General features: G+C 46.7%; 1 protein-coding gene across 2 annotated transcripts in view; it reads left to right on the top strand.

The window, feature by feature from the left end:
• The first annotated feature begins 4,912 nt into the window (after nucleotides 1-4,912).
• Nucleotides 4,913-22,865, top strand: part of ccdc77 (coiled-coil domain containing 77) — a 34,687-nt gene continuing 16,734 nt past the window's right edge. Inside the window, exons 1-6 of one of the 2 annotated variants that reach the window (XM_052030415.1) lie at nucleotides 4,913-4,986; nucleotides 8,427-8,631; nucleotides 14,375-14,517; nucleotides 14,793-14,889; nucleotides 20,564-20,624; nucleotides 21,922-22,013. In XM_052030415.1, the coding sequence (XP_051886375.1) occupies nucleotides 4,943-4,986; nucleotides 8,427-8,631; nucleotides 14,375-14,517; nucleotides 14,793-14,889; nucleotides 20,564-20,624; nucleotides 21,922-22,013 (642 nt within the window). In that variant the 5' untranslated portion in view covers nucleotides 4,913-4,942. Of the gene's footprint in view, nucleotides 4,987-8,032; nucleotides 8,178-8,426; nucleotides 8,632-14,374; nucleotides 14,518-14,792; nucleotides 14,890-20,563; nucleotides 20,625-21,921; nucleotides 22,014-22,865 lie in introns of those variants that run through there. The other variant, XM_052030416.1, reaches the window with a different exon arrangement.

The following is a 22,865-nucleotide window of genomic DNA, read 5'->3' as shown; positions in this document are numbered from 1 at the left end:
CTGGAAAAGAAGAGGGCTGAAGCCAGAATAAGAAGATGGGGGGGGGGGGTGGTGGAGAAGCACACACAGGCAGGTGATAGGTGAGTTCAGGTGATAGGGGGAAGGTTGGTGGGTGGGGGAGGGGAGAAGATGTAATAAGCCGAGAGGTGATGGGTAGAATAAGTAGAATAGGCTGAAGGAGGAGGAATCCAGTGGGAGAGGGCAGTGGACCATGTAATAAAAGATGGAGGAGATGAGATGGGCAGATCATCAAAGCGAGGGGAAGGGAGCCACAGGAATAAGGGAAGACAAAGGAGTTGGGGGGGGGGGGGAAGAAGGGGTGGGGTTACCGGAAGTTAGAGAAATCGATGTTGAGGCCATCAAGGAGGAAGGGGGTGTGGGAGAACACAAGGAATGTGTGGTGGGATGCAGATCAAAGTTGTCAAGGCAGTTGGAGCAAAAGAGTGTAGAAGCAATTCTAAACATCAAAAATTAAAACAGGAAGGTGTAGCCACAAGTGTAAAGGTAGGGGAGCTTACCTTTACTTCTGATTAGATAAAACACTTCATTTTCTAAGCAGCATTTAATTTACCAATCATTTGCACCTTTCCATTTTCTGCAATGATCTAGCAGCAGTCTGGATAAAGAACTGCATCTTCTGACTCAGCAAAGAAAATCATCTTCTATCCAGATGCAGCATCTCATCTGCCGATAGACGTAGCCCCTCACTCAGCACAAAACAGACCCTTCAGCCCATTGAGTCTGTGCTGACTATCAAGCACCCACTTACATTAAATCCCATTATCTCCTCACATTCCCACCAACTCGCCCCAGATTCTACCACTCACACTTGGGGGAATTTATAGTGGCCAATCAACCAAACAAACCACATGTTTGGGATGTGGGAGAAAATCGGAGCACCCACGTGGTCACAGGAAGAACGTGCAAACTCCACACAGGCAGCACCCGAGGTAAGGATTGAACTCGGGTCTCGGGGACTGTGAGGTAGTGCCTCTAGTAGCTGCAACACTGTGCTGGCCCAAAATCTTTTCTTCTCAAAATCTGCAGTTCCTCCTTCTGACTGGATGAGGCATTAAATCTTCTTTGACACAGCAACTCACCCCCCAAGTAGGAGCAGCATCCCATTGTCAGACTACATGCAACACCTCATCTTCTGATGAGGTACTGTAACTTATCTGCTGATTGTACCGCAACATTAGTCCAGAGGCAAGGTGCCATCTTTGGAATAGGTGCAGTACCTCATCTTGCAAACAAACACAGCACCTCATTCTCCAAAGATGCTGCATCTCATCTCCTGAGTTAATCCACCACATAATCTTCCAATCAGGTGCAGCACTTACATTCCAACAGGGTATAAAGCCTTATCCTCTGACTAGAATGAGATGCTGCAGCTGGTCTTCCAACAAAGTGCAGCCTCTCAGCTTCTAATAAGGTACAGTACCTGATCTTTCGACCAAAGGCAGGATTCATCAGAATATAGCTCCTCAATCTTCCGAGGAGGTAGAGCAACTCTTCTTCTGCGTAGGTGTGCAGAACCTATCTGCAGCAGCTCTTATTCTGACTGGACCATGCCCATCAGCCTCCATTGAGATTGAACATTCTCTTCTGACCCTATACAGCACCTCATATTCAAAGCAGACACAGACTCTTACCTCCCAAATAAATAGAGCATGTATTTTATGACTAGAGGCAGCACCTATTCCTCTTATTAGATACAGCAGCTCATCTTCTGAACATAAGGAACATCTCATTGCCCAAATACAGGCTTATGCCTCTTCTTTCAACTCGATGTTATGACTCTACATTCAGCTATTCACAGCAGCTCTTCTTCTGAATGGACATGACATTGTACCTCTTGATGAAATGCAGAACTCTATCTTCTGACCAGATGTAGAACCTCATTACCCGAGTACCTACAGCACCATATCACCTGACAAGAATCGGTTTCCAATCAGAGTTAGAATCTTTCCTTCCAACTTAACCTGCATGTGACTGGATAAATGGCATCTTCTGATGAGATGCTGCAGCTGATATTTCAATAAGATGTAGTACCATATCTTCAATAGGACATTGCACTTCACCTTCCAACTAGATGCTGCACCTCACCCTCCCACTGAATATAGAACCTCCTCTTCAATGTGGCTGCAGAATTGCTTCATCTGACAAAGTACATGCAATCTACCTTCCAACTAGGTGCAAAACCTTTTCATCCAACCACATACTGAACCTAGTTACAGCACCTCATCATCTGAATCAATGCAGTTGCCCATCTTCCAAAGAGGTCCAGCATCTCATTGCCAATTAAGTGTAGCAACTCATCTTCCATTTAGAATCAGCACATCATCTTCCAAGTAGATGCAACATCTCATCTCCTGATTAGATACAGCAGTTTATTGCCTGAATAGGTGCTACGTACTATCTTCCAATGAGGTACAACACCTCATTCTCTTCACCAATGAATCACCCATCAACCCATCCCTTCAGCAATAAACCAACACATAACCTCATCCCTTCACTGAGCATCTACCCATTAACCACCAATTCACCTCTTTATCAATTAGCCGCACTTCAACCCATCCCTTCATCAATCCAGTACTAATCTAAATTGCCTTTCTGTTGATGACCCAACATATGTCCATCACTTCACTGATCAATCAGCCCTCAACCTATCCCTCATTGATCATCTACACAACAACATATCCATTCAGCAATCAACCAACTTCTTCTTCACTACCCATTACCCCACAATCTGACTACCCAACCACTGACTCGTAAATAACTCATCATCACTTCAGTCCTAATCTAGAGACACTACTAGAAAAAAACCAGGTCAGAATTATCTTGGAATTGTTTCTATTCCAGTGCCATAACTTCTTGGGAACTTATTTTCTACTGGTGTCGTTTTGAGGACTTCTGCTGACTGTAAATACAAATGCATGACTAAAATCTCGAGGTTTTGATGCTTGACGAAGGGACCGTAACTCATCCTACAGTAATTGAGCAAATTGGTTATTTTGTTTCAGAATTCCACACTTTGCAGGTTGTGTTTTACTTTGGTTGTATATTATGTTTTTTCTTTAGAATATTATTTTAGTTCAGTTACTGTCTGGGACCTGCAATGGTTAGAATTACCAAACTCAGGAGAGAACCAGAGCTGAGACCAACATCAGTAAAGATTGAGTTTGTTACTCAGGATGTGCCACTGCTTTTGACAAGTTTTGAAACTGCAGATGTATCAGCTTAACTGGCCTCAGTCATAATGGCTCCTCTCAGTACAGGACAAGTATCTCCCAGCCAGTTAGTTAGAGGTATTAGTAAAGAGTCAGATGTTGGTTTCACTTTCATCGCAATAAGAGTTCCAATTCTTCTGCATTAGGAATAAAGCATACTCTGCAATCTAGACAATCCATGTGGTGTCTGTGTTTCATGACTCTGGAGTGCATTCTGAAGCACTAACGAAACAGAAGGAACTCTCACTACCAAAGTAAGAGGAGCAGTCCTTCCTCAAATAATTTTACCAATGAAATGGCCTTTCAGCAAACACTGAATGACGAACCCAGTTGTAAACAAATACTTTCTCCATTGATATTTCACCAACTTCCCCAACCTAGTCCAAGGATTAGAGAGTGAAAATTCTGTGAAGGCTACCAGTTGATTAAAAAGAGCAGGGACATGGAACAGGAATCTGTGGGACAAGTGTATTAAGAAGAGCAGTGATGTGGAATCCTAGAATTGTTACAGCACAGATGGAGGCCATCTGACCCACTGACTTTGTGCCACCTCGGAGGACAATAATACCATTAGTCTCATTCTTTCCCCACAGCATTGCAAGTTATTCTCTCTCAAGTGCCATATTAGTTCCCTACAGAAGCCTGATTGATTCTGTTTCCACCACTCTTAAAGGTGGTGAATTCCAGCTCATAACCTCTCTTAGTAGTTTTTTTCTCTCACATTTCCCTTGTATCCTTTGCCCCAAATTGATCAATGAACTATTGTCTATCCTATCGAAATCATTGATAATCTTATACACCTCTATCTAATCTACTCTCAATTTTCTTTGCTCCAATAAGAATGGCCAGCCTAACCTCACGCTGAAATCCCTCTTCCCTGTAAGTATTCTGAACAACCTTTGTGTACTCTCTACACATCCTTCAAAAAGTGGTCAAAACCCTGCCTTTCCAAATTCCAAAAGGATCTTTCCAATAATTTCCTTACCACTGATATCAAGGTCACCTGCTTATGGCTTATCCCTGCTGCCCTTCTTAAAGAAAGGAATATTAGCTATTCTCCAGTCTTCTGGTGCCTTACCGGTGGCTAATGAAGATGTAAGATTCTATGTCAGGGACTCCCTTGCTTCTCATAGTAACCTGGCGTAGGTCTCACCCAACCCTGGGGACTTATGAACCCATATGCCTCCCTTGCCACCTAACACCTTCTCCTTCTTAATACTGATCTACTCCAGGTTATCCAGACACCCCTCTCCGGCGTCCTTCTCCTTGCTGACTACACATGAGGAGTATTCCTCTGGGACGTCGCTCAGTAGCACAGAGAAGGGGGCAGGTTCGGCTGAGGGAACGGTGCACGGTCTGAAGTTAAATGATAACGAAGGACCATGCGAGCTTAACCCCAGGACCGATCACAAATCTGCGTTCAACGCACTAACAATCTGTTTCAATAACAACCGAACAGCACCGGGCGGACGGTGACGAAGGGGCGGGCAGCCCGACACCAACACACCCCCGGCCGTCCTCGCCGCGTCCTGCGCGCCTTCGGACCCGCACCGCACCGCACCTCTCCCACTGCGCATGTCCGGCTAACATTCTGTCCAATCGGTGGCGTGCTGGTTCCTGATTGGCCACGTCTCGGCCTGCGTGGCCAATGATTGGCGGGGGTGTGCGTGAAGCGCGAGCGAGGTGTGTGGTGGCGGTTTGTTGCTGGGGTGATGGCGGCTCGGACCCGGATGGAGAGCGGGGCGCGGGGGGCACGGTGGGTGGAGGGGGGTGGGGGCACGGTGGGTGGAGGGGGGTGGGGGCACGGTGGGTGGAGGGGGGTGGGGGCACGGTGGGTGGAGGGGGGTGCGGGGGGCACGGTGGGTGGAGGGGGGTGCGGGGGGCACGGTGGGTGGAGGGGGGTGGGGGCACGGTGGGTGGAGGGGGGTGCGGGGGGCACGGGGAGTGGAGGGGGTGTGGGGGCACGGTGGGTGGAGGGGGGTGGGGGCACGGTGGGTGGAGGGGGTGTGGGGGGCACGGGGGGTGGAGGGGGTGTGGGGGGCACGGGGAGTGGAGGGGGTGTGGGGGGCACGGTGGGTGGAGGGGGGTGTGGGGGGCACGGGGAGTGGAGGGGGTGTGGGGGCACGGGGGGTGGAGGGGGGTGGGGGCACGGTGGGTGGAGGGGGGTGTGGGGGGCACGGGGAGTGGAGGGGGGTGTGGGGGGCACGGGGAGTGGAGGGGGTGTGGGGGCACGGTGGGTGGAGGGGGGTGGGGGCACGGTGGGTGGAGGGGGTGTGGGGGGCACGGGGGGTGGAGGGGGTGTGGGGGGCACGGGGAGTGGAGGGGGTGTGGGGGGCACGGTGGGTGGAGGGGGGTGTGGGGGGCACGGGGAGTGGAGGGGGGTGTGGGGGGCACGGGGAGTGGAGGGGGTGGGGGGGCACGGGGAGTGGAGGGGGTGGGGGGGCACGGGGAGTGGAGGGGGTGTGGGGGGCACGGGGAGTGGAGGGGGTGTGGGGGGCACGGTGGGTGGAGGGGGGTGTGGGGGCACGGGGAGTGGAGGGGGGTGTGGGGGGCACGGGGAGTGGAGGGGGGGTGTGGGGGGCACGGGGAGTGGAGGGGGTGGGGGGGCACGGGGAGTGGAGGGGGTGGGGGGGCACGGTGGGTGGAGGGGGGTGTGGGGGGCACGGGGAGTGGAGGGGTGTGGGGGGCACGGGGAGTGGAGGGGTGTGGGGGGCACGGTGGGTGGAGGGGGGTGTGGGGGGCACGGGGAGTGGAGGGGGGAGTGGGGGGCACGGGGTGGAGGGGGGAGTGGGGGCACGGGGAGCGGAGGGGGGAGTGGGGGCACGGGGAGCGGAGGGGGGTGTGGGGGGCACGGGGAGTGGAGGGGGTGGGGGGGGCACGGGGAGTGGAGGGGGGCACGGTGGGTGGAGGGGGTGTGGGGGGCACGGGAGTGGCGGGGGGTGTGGGGGGCACGGGGAGTGGGGGGCACGGGGTGGAGGGGGTGTGGGGGGCACGGTGGGTGGAGGGGTGTGGGGGGCACGGGGAGTGGAGGGGGGTGTGGGGGGCACGGTGGGTGGAGGGGGGTGTGGGGGGCACGGGGAGTGGAGGGGGGTGTGGGGGGCACGGGGAGTGGAGGGGGTGGGGGGCACGGGGAGTGGAGGGGGTGGGGGGGCACGGTGGGTGGAGGGGGGTGTGGGGGGCACGGGGAGTGGAGGGGTGTGGGGGGCACGGTGGGTGGAGGGGGTGTGGGGGGCACGGGGAGTGGAGGGGGGAGTGGGGGCACGGGGAGCGGAGGGGGGAGTGGGGGCACGGGGAGCGGAGGGGGGAGTGGGGGCACGGGGAGCGGAGGGGGGTGTGGGGGGCACGGGGAGTGGAGGGGGGCACGGTGGGTGGAGGGGGTGTGGGGGGCACGGGAGTGGAGGGGGGTGTGGGGGGCACGGGGAGTGGGGGGCACGGGGTGGAGGGGGTGTGGGGGGCACGGTGGGTGGAGGGGTGTGGGGGGCACGGGGAGTGGAGGGGGGTGTGGGGGGCACGGTGGGTGGAGGGGGTGTGCGGGGCACGGGGAGTGGAGGGGGTGTGGGGGGCACAGTGGGTGGAGGGGGTGTGGGGGGCACGGGGAGTGGAGGGGAGCACGGTGGGTGGAGGGGTTGTGGGGGGCACGGGGAGTGGAGGGGGTGTGGGGGGCACGGGGAGTGGGGGGCACGGGGTGGAGGGGGGAGTGGGGGCACGGGGAGTGGAGGGGGGAGTGGGGGCAAGGGGAGCGGAGGGGGGTGTGGGGGCACGGGGAGCGGAGGGGGGTGTGGGGGGCACGGGGAGTGGAGGGGGGTGGGGGCACAGTGGGTGGAGGGGGGTGTGGGGGGCACGGGGAGTGGAGGGGGTGTGGGGGGCACGGGGAGTGGAGGGGTGTGGGGGGCACGGGGAGTGGAGGGGGTGGGGGGGCACGGTGGGTGGAGGGGGGTGTGGGGGGCACGGGGAGTGGAGGGGGTGGGGGGGCACGGTGGGTGGAGGGGGGTGTGGGGGGCACGGGGAGTGGAGGGGGTGTGGGGGGCACGGGGAGTGGAGGGGGTGTGGGGGGCACGGGGAGTGGGGGGCACGGGGAGTGGAGGGGTGTGGGGGGCACGGTGGGTGGAGGGGGGTGTGGGGGGCACGGGGAGTGGAGGGCACGGGGTGGAGGGGGGAGTGGGGGCACGGGGAGCGGAGGGGGGAGTGGGGGCAAGGGGAGCGGAGGGGGGAGTGGGGGCAAGGGGAGCGGAGGGGGGTGTGGGGGCACGGGGAGCGGAGGGGGGTGTGGGGGGCACGGGGAGTGGAGGGGGGTGGGGGCACGGTGGGTGGAGGGGGTGTGCGGGGCACGGGGAGTGGAGGGGGAGTGGGGGCACGGGGAGCGGAGGGGGGTGTGGGGGCACAAGGAGTGGGGGGGTGTGGGGGCACGGGGAGTGAAGGGGGGTGTGGGGCATGGGGGGAGTGGGGGGCACAGGGAGTGGGGGGCAAAGGGGGTGTGGGGGCAAGGTGAGTGGGGGGCAAGGGGAGTGGAGGGGGGTGTGGGGGCAAGGGGAGTGGAAGGGGTGTGGGGGCATGGGGGGCACGGAGTGGGGGCAAGGGGAGTGGAGGGGGGTGTGGGGGCAAGGGGAGGGGGGCATGCTGAGTGGAGGTGGGGGTTGGCAGGGAACGGTGAGGGGGGAGTGTGGGGCACGGGGAATCTGGGGGCATGGGGAGTGGGGGGCAACGGGAGGGGGCACGGTGAGTGGAGGGGGGCGGTGGGACACTGTGAGTGAGTGAGGGTGGGGTGGGGTGGAGTCTTGGTTAGTGGGGATGGGCAGTGGCTCTCGGGGGTTGTGGGGCATGGTGGGTGAGGCTGGCTGGTCCCGATGTGGCTCATTGCGGTCTCAGCCTGGCCACAGACTCCCACCTCATCGCAACCATCCATAGCAGCCTGCAGCTTGATTCGCTGTAACTTGGGCGCTGAGTCAGGTCGGTGTGAACAGGTCCTGCCAGCTCCAAACATCCCCTGAAGCCTTGCATCAACGTTGAATCAGCCCATCGGTATCAGTGAGAATGTCCTGACAAAGGGTTTTCGACCTGATTCTCTTTCATTCAATTCTGCCTGACCTGCTGAGCGTTTCCTATTTCTCTGTGCTGGTGTTCACCGTTGTGCCTGTAAGAATGTCGAGTACAGGATTACTTATGATCTATTTACAAAGTTTTGTTTTTGCTTTGTAGATCCACTATGGGCCACTCGGGTAAAGAACAAACACCCCAGCCTGACCGTTCTCCGCCCATTCCATCAGTGAACGAGCGCTTGGCTTTTCTCCGTCCTTCCCGAGAACTGTTGGAGTACTACCGTAAAAAGATTGCACAATTTGACGAGGAGCATGAAGATCTTATGCGGAAACTGGAGAAGTATAAGGCCACATATGAAGAGCAGGTGGGTCTCAGCAAGCACAACTATGGCACAGATTGAGTTTTAAATAATTGCCAATCCAGTAGGAGTGTCGTTAGAAAGAAAGGAGTGATTATCTTCCAGTTAACTGCAAGAAATAATATCATAGAAATGGTACCGCACAGAAGAAGGTCACTTAACCAGTTGGGCCATTGAGTCTTTATGGATACCTAGTCAATCAATTTCGATGGTCCTGTTTCCTGGCCCTTTCCCTGGAGCCCTTAAGCTATTTGATCTCTTTTTAAAAGCCCTGAGATTCTATTTCTCCCATCCCTACTCAGCATTCAAAATATAGGTAGTTTTCAGCTCAACATTCCAGGGTATGGAATCTTCAGGTGTGATGACGGGGAGGGAGAAATGTAGGGGAGGAGGTGGTAATGATTACCGAGCCCATTACTGTGATAAGGGAGGATATTCTAGAAGGCTCATCCAGTGAGGCCATTTAGCTTGGGAACAAAAAGCATCGATTGTGTTGCTGTGGCTATATTGCCAGCCTTCTGATGGTCATCAGGAAGTAGAAAAGCAAATCTGTAGACAAATCACAGGGTATAGGGTCATCGCAGCAGGGTATTTGAACATTGCTGATTGAGGCTTAGAGGGTGATAGTGGAGGGTTTTTGTGATTGGAACCCAGTGAACAGTGGTATACCACAGGATGGGTTCTGGGACCTTTACTGTTTGTTATGTACGTGAACAATTTGGATATGAATGTCGGAGGCATAATTAGTAAGTTTGCAGATGACACGAAAATCAGTGGCATTGTTGGTAGTGAGGATAATAGTCATGGGCTGCCGGATTATATTGATAAATTGGTAAAATAGGCAGAGAAATGACAGATGAAATTTAATCCTGATAAGTGTAAATTGATTAGTTTGGAAGGACTAACAAGGGTAGGGTATGTATACACAGTGAATGGTTCAAGGGAGTATTGAGCAACAGAGAAATGAATATCAATTTTTGAATTCTCTGGATTTCAGGTTTAGTTTTATTTACCGTATCGAGTACTTGCATCATTGGTTGGGAATGTAGAAGTGCTCCGTTGTGTGTAGGAAGTGACTTCCCTGCTGATGTGCAGTTTGCCGTGCAGGAATAGGAGTTCCATTTGGTATGTCTAACAGTGGTAGCGGCTTTCCAGCATTAACATCTCTCATCTGCTTAGTATTACAGTTCAAGTCCCAGGATCCCTGAAGGTGGCAGCACAGGTAGATGAGGTGGTGAAGAAGGTGTGTGGGAAGAAGGCCTTCGTTAACTGGGGCATAACATATAAGAAGAGGGAGACCATGGTACAGCTTTATAAACATTAGTTAAGCTACAGCTGGGGTACTGTGTATGGTTCTGATTACCACCCTTGAGCAAGGAAGTGATTGGACCAGAGAGGGTGCTGGAGGAGATTCACCACGGTGTTACCTGAGATGGAGCATTTTTGTTACAAGGACAGACTTGATAGGCTGGATTTGTTTTTCTTAGCATGGCGGAGTTTAAGGGGGGATCCAGATAGAGGTGTACAAGGCTCTGAGGGGCATAGGTAAGGTAGTAGGTAGGAAACTATCCCTCATAGCAGAGTTACCTAAAATGTGATGGCATAAGGGGTAGAGATTTAGAGGGGATCTGAAGTTGAACTTTTTCACCGAGAGGGTATTTGTAATCTGGGATGCACTGGCTAAGCATGTGGTGGTACCAGGTGTACTCTCATCATCTAAGAAGCATCAAGACGAGCATAAGAATTGTCAAGGCACAGACTATGTACCAAGTGCTGGCAAATGGGATGAGTAGCGATGGGTACATGATGATCAGTACAGACTGAATTTACGTATGTGATCTGTATTTAAAACGAAAACAAATGCAACAGTCCCACTACAGACCCTTGTGAAACGAATAGGAATTGCAGGTACGCAATGGGAAAGGGTAAATCAAGAGTATTACAATAATCGTTGGTAACTTCAGTCTTCAAAGGTTGGAGGAATCAAGTTTTCAATGTAGCCTTAAGGATGGTTTCTTAATGTATTTAGGAACAATTCTCAGAACAAGATATTAGGAGACAGAGACATGGCTAAAGTACAAAATTATTTCCTTGCATCAGGATGAAATTGAGACTCTGGCTAAAAATTGATTGAAGAGTTGATCAAGAGACAGGCTGGTCTTAAAGTGGATGAATCACTCGATCCAGATGACCATATCCAGTATTGAGGGAAGTAAGGGAGCAAATTGCAGAGGTTTTGGCCTTAAATTTCCTGACATCAGTAGGTGCTTGGGCATTGGACAATTACAAATATTAGAAAAAGCATTCAAGGGTAACCCAGTAACTATAGAGCACTTAATTTAACATTGTCACTTGGGAAGTTATCGAAACTATAATCAAGGTCAGAATTTAGCAATCACTCTGACAGGTGTGGATCGATTCGAGAAAGTCGACATGGATTTGTGAAAGGCAACTCATGTCTGACTAACTTGATAGTCTTATTGATGAGATGGTTGATTGATGTGGAGTTCCAAAAGGCATAATAGACTTTTCATCAAGAATGGCCTGTGGAATGAAAGGATTTGTGTCAGGATGGATGAAGAATTGTTGAGGCAACAGGAAAAAGCAGTATTGAAAGGTTTTTTTTCAGACTGGAGGGAAAGGAACAGTGGAATTCCCCAGGTGTTGGTACTGGGGCCACTGCTTTCTTTTAGCATATATTAATGACTTGGGCTTGGATGTACAGTGCGAAATGTCCAAATATCCATGGTATTTGGAGACATGGTGAACAATGAGGAGCCGATAGGTGGCAGATGAAATTTAATGCTGAGAAATGTGAAATGTTACATTTTGGTAGAAAGTAGAATTTTCGGACGATAAAAACTGAAATCTGGGAGAATATAGGTCGTAGAAAGTGGCAGGGCAGACTATGATAGATCGGGAAACTTTGCTCAATAAATTATCCATGGATAATATTTAAAGAATGTATGACATAACATACAACAATTGTTCATTCCAGTCAGGAAAGAGCACTGAACCACAGCTTAAAAATGAAATTAGAATTAGTATTAGATCTGAGGAGGAATTGTATAAAGTTACCAAGAAAGGCAGTTTACCTGAGGAGCAATTTAGAATTCCGCAAAGAAGGACTAAAAGATTAAGAAGGTGATAATGGAGTATGAGAGTAAGCCTCAGAAAATGTAACAATCATCTGTAACAGCATCCATAAATATGTGAAAAGAAAAAGGCTGGTCTGAACAAATTTATGTCCCTTGCTGCCAGAATTGGGGAAATTACAATTGGGAGCAAAGAAATAACCGAACAGTTGAACACAAACTTTGATTCTGTCTTCATAAAGGAGGATGCAAATAACCTTCCAGATGTGCTGGGGATCAGAGAGAGGACAGAATTGTAGGAAATGAACATTAGAAAAGAAAGTGCTAGGGAAATGGGCTAAATGCTGACAAGTCCCTAAGGGCTGATAATCTACATCCCAGTGCACTGAAGGAAGTGGTCCTGGAAATAGTGGATGCATTTGTTAGTTTCCAACATTTCATCTTCGGAATAAATCCCACAAGTTTGGTAGATAACAAATGTCACAGCAAGTGTTTGCTGTACCACCCCACTGTTGAGTAAAGGAGGAAGGAGAAAAACTGAATTGCGGATCAATAAGCCTAGCAACACGAGTGGGGGAAAATGTTAGAATTTGTATGTGTAAATAACAACACTTGGGAAATATTTATGGGTTTGGACAAAGTCTCTACTGGTTTATGAAAGGGAAATCGTCCTTAAATCTGCTGGAGTTTATTGAGGATGTAATTTGCAGGGTAGATAGGTGAGAACCAGTGAATGGGGTGTATTTGTACTGAAGTCTTCCGTTAAGGTTTCACGTAACGATTTGGTTGTGCAAATTTGAACCACTTGGGATTTGGGGTTATTTACTGGCATGGATTGAGAATTGGTTCAAAGGCAAGGTTAAAAATAGAAATAAGATTTTTTGGATGGTGAGATGCAGCAGGGATCAGTGCTTGGGCTTCAGCCATTCACAATTTGAATATATATGATTTGGCTGATGTAACTAAATGTAATGCCTCCAAACTTGCAACCAACAGAAAGCTCACAAAGAGCAGTGTGAGTTGTGAGGAGGATGCAAAGAGACTCCAATGTGATTTAAACATGTTGGATGATTGGGAAAATGCATGACAGGTGCACTTTAATGTGGATAAGTGAAAGACTTTGGTTTCCAAAAACAGAAAGACAAATTATCTGAATGGTGATAGATTGGGAAAAGAGAAAGCACAATGAAACCAGGGTGCTAAGTCTGTTCAGGTCTTATACCACTTGGTATGATAGTAGTGTCACACAACGTGACTTCGGTATAAAGTCAGGACTTTTCGGTGGGCATTTCAATTAAGGCTGTCATGGACAGGCATATCTGCAACAGATAGATTAGTGAGGGTAAGATCAAGGAGATTTAAATTCCAACTCTTTCCCCTCCCCCTCCCGATTGATTCATTGTCAGCTGTTGTAGACCCAGCTGGCGGTTATGTCTTCAGGATATGCAATGCACAATCATTGTGTTGCTGCCACACCTCTCTTGGGGATGATGGTTGAAGTTCCCCACCAATGTTCATTCTATACCCTTGTTACTCCAAACATTGCTCAATCTGGAGACAGTGCTGATTCATCACCTGAAGGAAGTAGTAAGCCACAGGATCTTTCCTCGTCCATGTTGGATTGATGCCTTCACAATAATAGGCTCCAAGATTAGTGCTAAAGACTGTGTTGAGGATTCTCATTGCTGTTCCTTCTTTACTGCATACTACTATGCTGTTACCTCAGGCTGTCCTATCGTTGGGACAGGATGTACCAGTGATCACAAAGGGGAGTCGGAAATTTTTGAAGAATTGTATGATTATGGGGACACAACTTGTATTGCTCAACTTGTCTGTGGGATAGCTCTCCCAATTTGTGTACTAGTCCAAAGATGTCTGTGAGGTGGACTTTGTGGTGTCAACTAAATTGGATGTGCTTTTGTGGTGTCTGAATAAGCTCCCTAGATCAATATCAGGTAATTTGTCCAGTTTTATTCTTAAGTACTGTTACTGCATTTCATGATTCAAAAAGCCAAGATCCTGCAACACACCAGCATTTTTTAGTTTAACATTCCAAACATTGTTTACCTATTGATCATACCAAGGTGAATAGCTGCACGTTTTCCCACATTGTTCATAACTTAAGATTGCATTCTCTTTATTCCTTTGCACTTTCTCCCTTGTATTTTAATTTTCTGTACTTCTACCCTGGTCTCCTGGGTCAACATTATTTCCACTAAAACCATTTACCAACTCCATAGCTTGCCGAGATGCATCTTAAATGTTGACAGAGTATTTACCCCCATTCCTTTGTGCTTTTTCCTTTAGTCATGTTAGAAATAAGAAATTGCTTGTCAAGCACAACTTTTTTTGCTGTTGGGTGAAAGCACAGATTTAAGAAAATGGAGGAAAAAGATCAGGGCAATGGGGAAAGAAGAGGGGAATAGATGTGGATTGTAGTTTCCAAGTGTAGGTGTTGGTGTAATAGGTGGAGAGATCTTCCCTACTCCAATTCTGTGCTGCATCATTCCTGTTAAATTGGTAGCTTGTGAGTAGCAGATCCATGAATTTGTAAGCTTCAGAACGGGTTAAAGCTACTTTGTTTTTTTTATCTCAAAACTGTGTTTTTAATAGTTGATGTTGTCAATCTTGGACTCAACTCTTTTCCTCCTCAGCACAAACTCCAGTGGGAGATTCGACAGAGGGAAGAAGAGATTGAGGAGCTACAGAAAGCACTCAGTGATATGCAAGTTTACCTCTTTCAGGAACGTGAGCATGCGCTGCGCCTTTATGCTGAAAATGATCGGCTAAAAATTAGGTAGGGAACAGAATTCCTGTGATTTGTTCCAGCTGATGAAAATTAGTACTGTTGATTGCAGTGCACTCTGTCTTGCGGAGATGAATCTTGGGCAAGGAGCTGTCCAAGTAAATGGAACAGTCATTTGTTCGTGTGTTATAATTATATTGAAGCATGCCATTACCTCTTTGGTCTTAGTTCTCAATTTTACAAGATGTTGTTGAAAAAAATTAACTCAGCTAGTATGCCTGCATGTGGATGTACTGATGGTTTATACAAAATTGATTTTTTTGTAGGGAGTTAGAGGATCGAAAGAAGATTCAACATCTCTTAACTCTGGTGGGTTCTGAAGAAGAAGCACTCACTTACTTTCACAAAGAACCTCCACACAAGGTAATGCAACTACTCAGAACAAGTGAAAGGATATTTAGTTTGTTAATTTTTATTCTCAGTGAACTTATTTTGTAAAATCAGGATCATTGCTTTAGTTTTCCATGCAATCTCCTTGTATTCACCCTCCACTTAATAAGACTACAAATAGCTCAAAGTTAGAGGGTAAGGAGATCATGAGGGCATAGCTCCAGGGTTTAGGGTTGTTCTGGCCCAATATATTCTGCACTCCTGTTGGCCCTCTTCCATTCCCCCTGATGTTGAATTGTGAAAGATTATAGGTTGACCAGGAGACTGAATAATAAGCATACCAAAAGCAAGTGGGCTGAGGTACTAATGGACATTTGCATTGGCGTGGTAATACAAGGTGATAGGGTGGCTCAGTTTGTCAACTCAGCTGAGGATAAAAAAAAAGTATGCTATCAGTCTGATAAGCCTCAGATATATGGCCAAAATAGTGGTGGGTGGAGTGTTGGATTTATTGGCTAAGGAAAGGAGTTTGTTGTGGTGCTTCAAGGCATCTACTTGCTTGAAGACAATATACTTGTCTAGGCTCTATTTCTAATACTACTTCCTGATACAAGCTATAAATCCACATCGATATTTTGACAGGTGGAGGTGGGAAGTGCTTCTTCCCTATCTTCCCACTTGGTTCAGACCCCAGAGACTTTGTGCGTTAAGACTGCCAGCCCCTCTTTTGTAATGTGGATATGTTTCAAGACATCACTATTCTCTTTCCTGAATTTCCTAGCTTCCATAACTCTGTCCATGGTAAATACAAATGAGAAATATACATTTAAGATCTGAGTATCAATCAGAGAACAACACAGTGGCGCAGCATGTAGTGATGTCTCTGAGATCTGGGAAACAGGTATGATTGTGGACTCTGGTGCTGTCTTTGTGGAGTACGCAGGTTCTCAGGAGATGGCCCATTTCCTTTAATATCTCACCATCTCCTCTATCTCCACGCACAGACAACCACAATGATCCTTTCCTCTCCCTACTTACCCTTTTACTCTTAATATACAATAGAATTTCTGAGGATTCTCCTTTACCTTATCTGCAAAGCTATCTCATGTCCTCTCTTTGCTCTCCTGATTTCCCTTGTGTATTCGTACATCTCTTATACTCAAAGGTTCTCTTGATCCCAGCTGCCTCTGCCTGACGTGTGCCTCCTTTTTCCTGTCGCCTGACCTGAGTGTTCTAGCGCTGTCTGTTTTTATTTCACTTCTCTGTGATTTTTTTCTTTCATTTATTCAAGGATGAGGGACTTCAGCTCTGTGGATAGATTGGAGAGGCAGGGGTTATTCTTAAAATAGAAGCCCTCAAAACCTCATCTGACAAAGGTGTTTAAAATCATGAGGGGTCTAGACTAGATAAAGAGAAGCAGTTCCCATTGAGGAAGGGGCAAAAGCAAGGGGACATGGAATGGATTAGATAGGCAAAGGAACAGAAATGAGGAAGAACTACCAAGATTATTGTGAAGGCAGACTCAGTTGTAGCATTCAAAAGTATCTGGATGTGTCTCTGAACAAAATGGATTTGCAGGACATGGGGAGAGGGTGGAGGAGTGGGGCCAGCTGGTGCTCTTATAGAGAGCTGATATGGATTGAATAACTGCCTTCTGTGCAAAAGCAAAACATTCTGTGATTCTGTCATAATTCTGGATTATTAGCGAAATCTGTGTTCAGATTGGAACATTGTGAAACAGAGCTGAAGTGTGGCTCAGAGTGTAGTCGGAGAAGGGGTTTGGGAGGCATTGGCACTGGTACTTAGGGGTTGGGGGGGCGGGGTTGAAAGGGAGTTTTCTGGTGGGATGGGCCTTACTTCTGTAGGCTGGAATCAGTTTCCTGGCAAATTGAATAACGAGTGCTATTGACAAGATCTTCAATGAAATTAATGGTGGCAGAATGGGTTGGGGTGGTGGTGATGCAGGGAGATGTGCAAATAGGGAGGATTCTGGCAAGGAAAAGTATTGAAAATTTAGGAGAAAGAAGATAGTAGTGCAGTGTTATACAATTGTGTAATAAGCAAATAATGATAGGAAATGGAAATAATGAAGCAACAAATGGGAACAAATAGGGAAAATGGTCATCAAAATTTAAGACTCTGAGTCAATGAAGTATTCGAATCAATTAAGTATTCAAATCAAAATGGATCAATATGGCACAATGAGGGGTAAATGGGGTTGATCTAATAGTTATTTAGATGAGATGGAAATGAGGCTGCACAGTGATCCAAGGCTAGGAATTGAATTAGCAAAAAGGAGGGTGTGTGGTAGCTGTGATCATGAAGGATGGTGACATTAGGAGAGTAGACAAGTTGGCAAGTTAACTATTGGCTAACATCAAGAATTTGCACTGAGGCCTCAGTTATTTGCAATCAATGTCAATGATTAGTATCCAAGGACCATGTTGTGTATTGGGAGACGCTTCCTTGGGTGAAGACAGACATCAAAGTTGAGAGTCGTCAGTGATTCAAGTGTGCCAACATGCCAGATGTGACAGTCCCAAAACAAAAGCCTTGCGAGCTCAGTTCCTTGGAGGACAGGGGAAAGCCTCAAGGTTATCTTGGTCTCCTCGGAACAAATGTAGCTTCACCATGAACTTGTGGGAATTCTGGGTCCATGACTGCTCAGAATAGAGAAGTAGCATTCAGGTAGGTGCTGAGAATTTCTGGTCTCTCTAACAGAAGTATACAGAAGCTAGGTGCAAATATTTGGGCTTCCCAAACCATCCACCTGCTCCATCAACCATCATCTGCTCTATCTGTGGTTGAGGCTGCAGATCTTTCAAAAGATTGTTCAGTTACTTCAGTTCTGTGCGTTCTGGAATAAAGGCTGTTGTCCTCAATCAACCGTGAAGAACTGTGTAAAGAGGTGATATTAATCAAATGGAATATATCCAAGATTTGATAATGCAAAGGTGAGAAAGTAAGTTGAGGACATGGCTTGCAAGGGCCTATGGACAGGCTAACTGTGAGTGGTCGAAAAGATGGTATATGGAATACATTTGGGTGAGAATGTAAAATTAGATTGGAAAATCCATATTATCTACAATGTGAGATTATTAGATGTACACAGAGACCTGTATGTACTCATATACGGTACAAATAGCATGCAGGCACAGCAAGTAATGAAGAAGAACAGAATAGGAGTATAAGGAAGTCTAACCACAACTATACAAGGTTTTGGTAAGACCACACCTGACTACTACTTGCAGACTTTTGTTTTCTCCTCATTTGAGACGAGATAAGCCAGTGAAGGTATACCTCATGATTCTGAGGATGAAGGAGTTGTCTTCTGATGAAAGATTGGGCAGAACGAGTCTATGCTCTCTGGAGTTTAGATAGGATGGAGAGGAGGATTCTAAACTTGAGCTCCTCCTATTTAACATCTACACACTGTCCTTTGGATATTGTGTAGATCCGAACAGGCTGTTGGGTTCCTGATGTGCACTGATGACACCTCCAGGAAATGGCTCTTGTCTGACAACAATAGCATGTCTAGATAGTTGGGTTTAATCAAAAGTGAAGGAAATGATCCTTGGTATGTTGCTGTGCCTGGGAATACATGAACACCACTTCAGTCAGTCTCTTCACTGCCTCCAATTTGTCATGTTGCTTGGCAGAAATTTTCTCCAATTAATTAATTAGAATCCTTAAAACATTATACGTCATAACCTTATGGCTGTGTTGATGCCTTGCAAGTGATGTTCTCTTGAGTCCCAGAGCCCTGTAAGTTCCTCAACCTCGGGAGCTATCCAATTTCTATTTTAGTGTTATTTATAGAATTGACTTTTAACATGCTTTCAGAGGATTCAAGATCCAGAGAACTGGTAAATCTTGTATCTCATTTCCCACTAAATCTTTTGAATCTGTGATCTCTGGTTATCAATGCACTCAGCAGAGGGAACTGTTTCTTCTGTATCAAAAACAAAACACCTTGAAAAGTCTTATTGTGTCTTTCCTCAATTTCTTTTCCAAGGAGAACATTTGTAAACGATAAACCATCTGTGAAGCCTCAAACTATCCACAATATTCTAGCTGAGGCCCCCCCAGGCATTTATAAAGATCTTGCTTCATAAATCTCAAGATGGTGCCAGAGCGTGGCAACTCTCAACAGATCTATTAATTACTTCTATTATAATCTTTCTTCTCTTTTAAAGCTAAATTCTAAGGCTTTAAGGATTATTAACAATGTTACCTGCTTGGCTTAACACTATATTCTGCATTCTGTTAATGCTTTTCCCTTGTACTTCCTCGAAGTACTGTTTTTTTAAGAAATGATCTGCATGGATGGCATGCAAAACCGTTTTTCACTTTACCTTGGTACATGTGACAATAATAAATCAATTACCAAAATTATCTTCATTCCCTGGTACAAAGTGTTCCCTATTCTATGTTCTAACTACTGACTCCATTCATTTCTCTGACTACTTCCTAAGGCTGAAATATTCTGCTCATAACTTGGAGTCCTATTTAACCAAGGAGCCAAGCCTTTCACTCCATCAGCTAGCCTGTAACATTATCCTTCACTTTTGTCATGATGAATATTATCCTGTTAAATACATTGGGATGTTTTACTATGTTAACCTTGTTGACCCTTCTGAGGCAGATTCCCAGCACTTGGCATCTTAGCAGAGACCATTTCTTTGATTTTTGCCCTATTGTCCGAGTCTGCTGAAGTCTGCCAGTCAGATGCTGCTTCATAGTGACTTTAGATGGGAAACTCATCTGGGCTATGCAGGTGAGGCCTGGGAGTTTAAATCTTCTGGACGGCTAGTTGCTACTGTCAGAGTCACTTACTACCTCTGGTTCCCATCCTAAGATTAAATCAGGAGTTAAGGGCACATCTGGGATAGACAAAGCAAACAGCTAGTTATGTATTGTCAAATAAGGATGGAATTTAGAAGGCACAATTGAAAGTCTTGCTTTAAACGTGAAACATAGGAAAGCTCCATGCAGCAAGGTGTGTTTTTATGATGTATTATTTGTACCGAACGTCATCATTGTTCTATTTACCACTTCAATGCTGTAAACTTGACAGTGTCCAAATTTGCCGCCTCATCTGCTGAACTACATTTATTATCCATTTCAAGGGATAGCATCATCTTCTTTTGATATCTTTTTTCTGCATACATAGCTTTGCACCCTTTGGTACATTTTTTGACCTGTTATAATTGAAGTTTCCTACTTCGTCAAATTCACCTTGTCATAGCTTCAGTACATTTTGAGAGCAATCCAGTTTAGGATGGAAAGTAAAAATGCCATATGAAAAGTTTGAGACTTGTCTGGTATGTATTGTAAGCGGTGTTCATCCAGTTGTTGGGTTACAGTTAATTGTGTTCTTATTAATTAAGGTGGGGGGCGGGGGGGCGCGGGTGGGAAGGAAGGTTTAGGGTCCGGAACTTGCTGCCTGAAAGGATGGTAGAGATAGTAGCCCTCCTAATAGTTAAAAAAAAAATTATTGGATTTTCCCTTGAAGACCCACAGAGTTGCAGGGTTTGTGCTGGAAAGTGGGATTAGACCAGTTAGCAGTTTTAAAACCAGCACAGTAGGCTGAATGGCCTGCTTTTGTCATAAATTTTCTATAGTTCAATGTGCAACATTAGTAGTACTACACTCTGTGGGTCCCAACCCCATGTCCAGAAAGTAACAGTTTAAAATTATTTTTCAGGTTATTATCCCCCAGTGTACAAAGAAGCATGGACGCACAGACATTAAATCTTCAAAAAGTGGTAAATATTGATTATTCATGCCATACCAGACAGTGAATTAAGACAAACAGACCCATGATCTTTGTTTAAAAAATATACAGATATTTCAACAGGAGTTGAACACCAAAGCAGAATTGTTACATTGCATAAATTATGTTCTGACAGTACATCAAACTTGCATTTATTCTTAGGGTTCTGTTACATGCAAGAAGAATTGTAGAAACTGTCCACACATGCATGTATATTGACCTACTACAGCTTCTCATAGGTTTTTGCACTAAATAAAGACTTTGATATGAGGTTGCTGCTTTTGGTCAGTTGCGTGCAAAGAGCAGGGGAATGGAAAGAGGTGAATATGTAAGGAGAGAGGGCAGTGGTATATTATCACTCACAGGAAGTAGGTGATGATGGCATTTGTTGGTCCTATCTAATGGTTCTGAAACTGCAGCCATTTTTTGCGGGTCGTTGAGAGTTGACCCAAAACCCACAGCAACATGGCTATAGCCCAGACTAGAGAAGGATGGAGATTTCAAATGTCATAGGATATTAGTGTACCAAGCATTTTTATACCATTCCAATTACTTCTCTGTTGCTGATGCCAACATCTTTAATGCCATACTTAATTAATGGAATTTAAATTTCCCAGCTGTCGTCTTGTAAATTGAATTGAAATCTGCAGATCAGTAGTCAATATTCTGGTATTTTAACATTATGCTACTATGTCTTTTGTTTTGGGGGTTTGATTAGGCTAGGACACAAGCAGCAAGAGGTGCAGGTGAAAGGAACACATTGGATTGGGATTTTGAGGAAGCATAGCTGTGTCATGGCACAAAGCTGGAGAATTGTCTGAGGCTACATTTGCAATTCAATGAGGAAATACTTTGCTTTCTGCCAAGGTAATTAAAGACTGTTTACTGTCACAGGGGTGCAGCTAGTAGAGCTGCTGCCTCACGGCTTCAGCAACCTGGATTCAATCTTAATCTCCAGTGCTGACCACGTGGAGTTTGCATGTTCTCCCTGTGCCCACATGGGTTTCCCCCCAGGTTCTCTGGTTTCCTCCCATATCCCAATGATGTGTGGTTAGTCGATTAATTGGCTATTGTCCCTAGAATAAAGGTGAGAGATAGAAGTGGGCTGGGGAGTTGATAGGAATGTGGTGAGAATAAAACAGGATTATTGCCAATGTATGCTTGATGTTTAACGCTGACTTTGTGGGCCAAAGGGTACATTTCTGAGCTGTATGACTCTGACAACTTAACGTATACTGCCAACAGTTTTATTTCTTGTAAAGATGTTGTATTTATTTGTCTTTGACCAGGTCATAAAAGAACAGGATCTAAAGTCACCACTGCTGTCAGTCCTACTATCCCAGAAAACTACCAGCAAGATAATCAGACTTTACTATTACAGGTATGTCTTCCATTGTGACCCAGACTGATGTAGCTGCGTACAACCCACTTACCTGGTCAAGCACCACCTGTTGGTTCTGAGGTGGCTGAACTGGAGTGGATCAGATCATCCTCAATGCCAAGAGACGTTGAAGGGAAGCAGCATGCAATCCTCTAGCAGTATAACCAAAACATGCTATTTAAAGGTATATTAAAAATGTTTTGATTACAATCAACACAATGAGATCACAAAGTTTCACCTGCATCTCTGGTAAAGTGTTGCTGACCCAAACTGTCACTGTATATTAGATAACATTTGCATAAAATACAGAAATATCACTAATACTCAAGGAGGTGATTTTTGGTTTTAAAGAGCTATGTAAAATTTGACGTGTACGTTTAGAGACAGAAATTGAGGTTAAGGACAGTCAGTTGATGACTATTAATCAAAATTTTTTTTAAAACTGCTGATGTTGGAAATCTGAAATAAATACAAACAATGCTGGAAATATTCAACAAGTCAGGCAGCATTTGTGGAGAGGGAAATAAATTTAACCCTTTCCAATAACCTTTAACCAATGACCTTTCATCAGAATTAAGTAAAGTTAGAAAACAAGCTTGTTTTAAATTGCAGGTAGGGGGAGAGATGCAGGGAACAAAAACAGTGATAGAGTGAAGATCAAAAGAAAGCAGATGACGTGGGTCATGATGGCGTTACCTGAGATGGTTAAACGTTTGTTAATGGCAGATAATGGGTCTAGAGGAGGTGTAAATAGAGAGAGGGAGATGAATGAGAGTGGAGGAGAAAAAGGTAACAATGCTGCTCAGTGGTGCATCTCGTAGAGCTGCTGCCTTCAGCTCCAGTGACCCGGGT

The sequence above is a fragment of the Pristis pectinata genome, chromosome 15, assembly GCF_009764475.1.
Source record: "Pristis pectinata isolate sPriPec2 chromosome 15, sPriPec2.1.pri, whole genome shotgun sequence".
Classification (NCBI taxonomy): Eukaryota; Metazoa; Chordata; class Chondrichthyes; order Rhinopristiformes; family Pristidae; genus Pristis; species Pristis pectinata.
The sequence above is the reverse complement of the archived record's forward strand: the minus strand, read 5'-3'. Positions and strand labels throughout refer to the sequence as shown.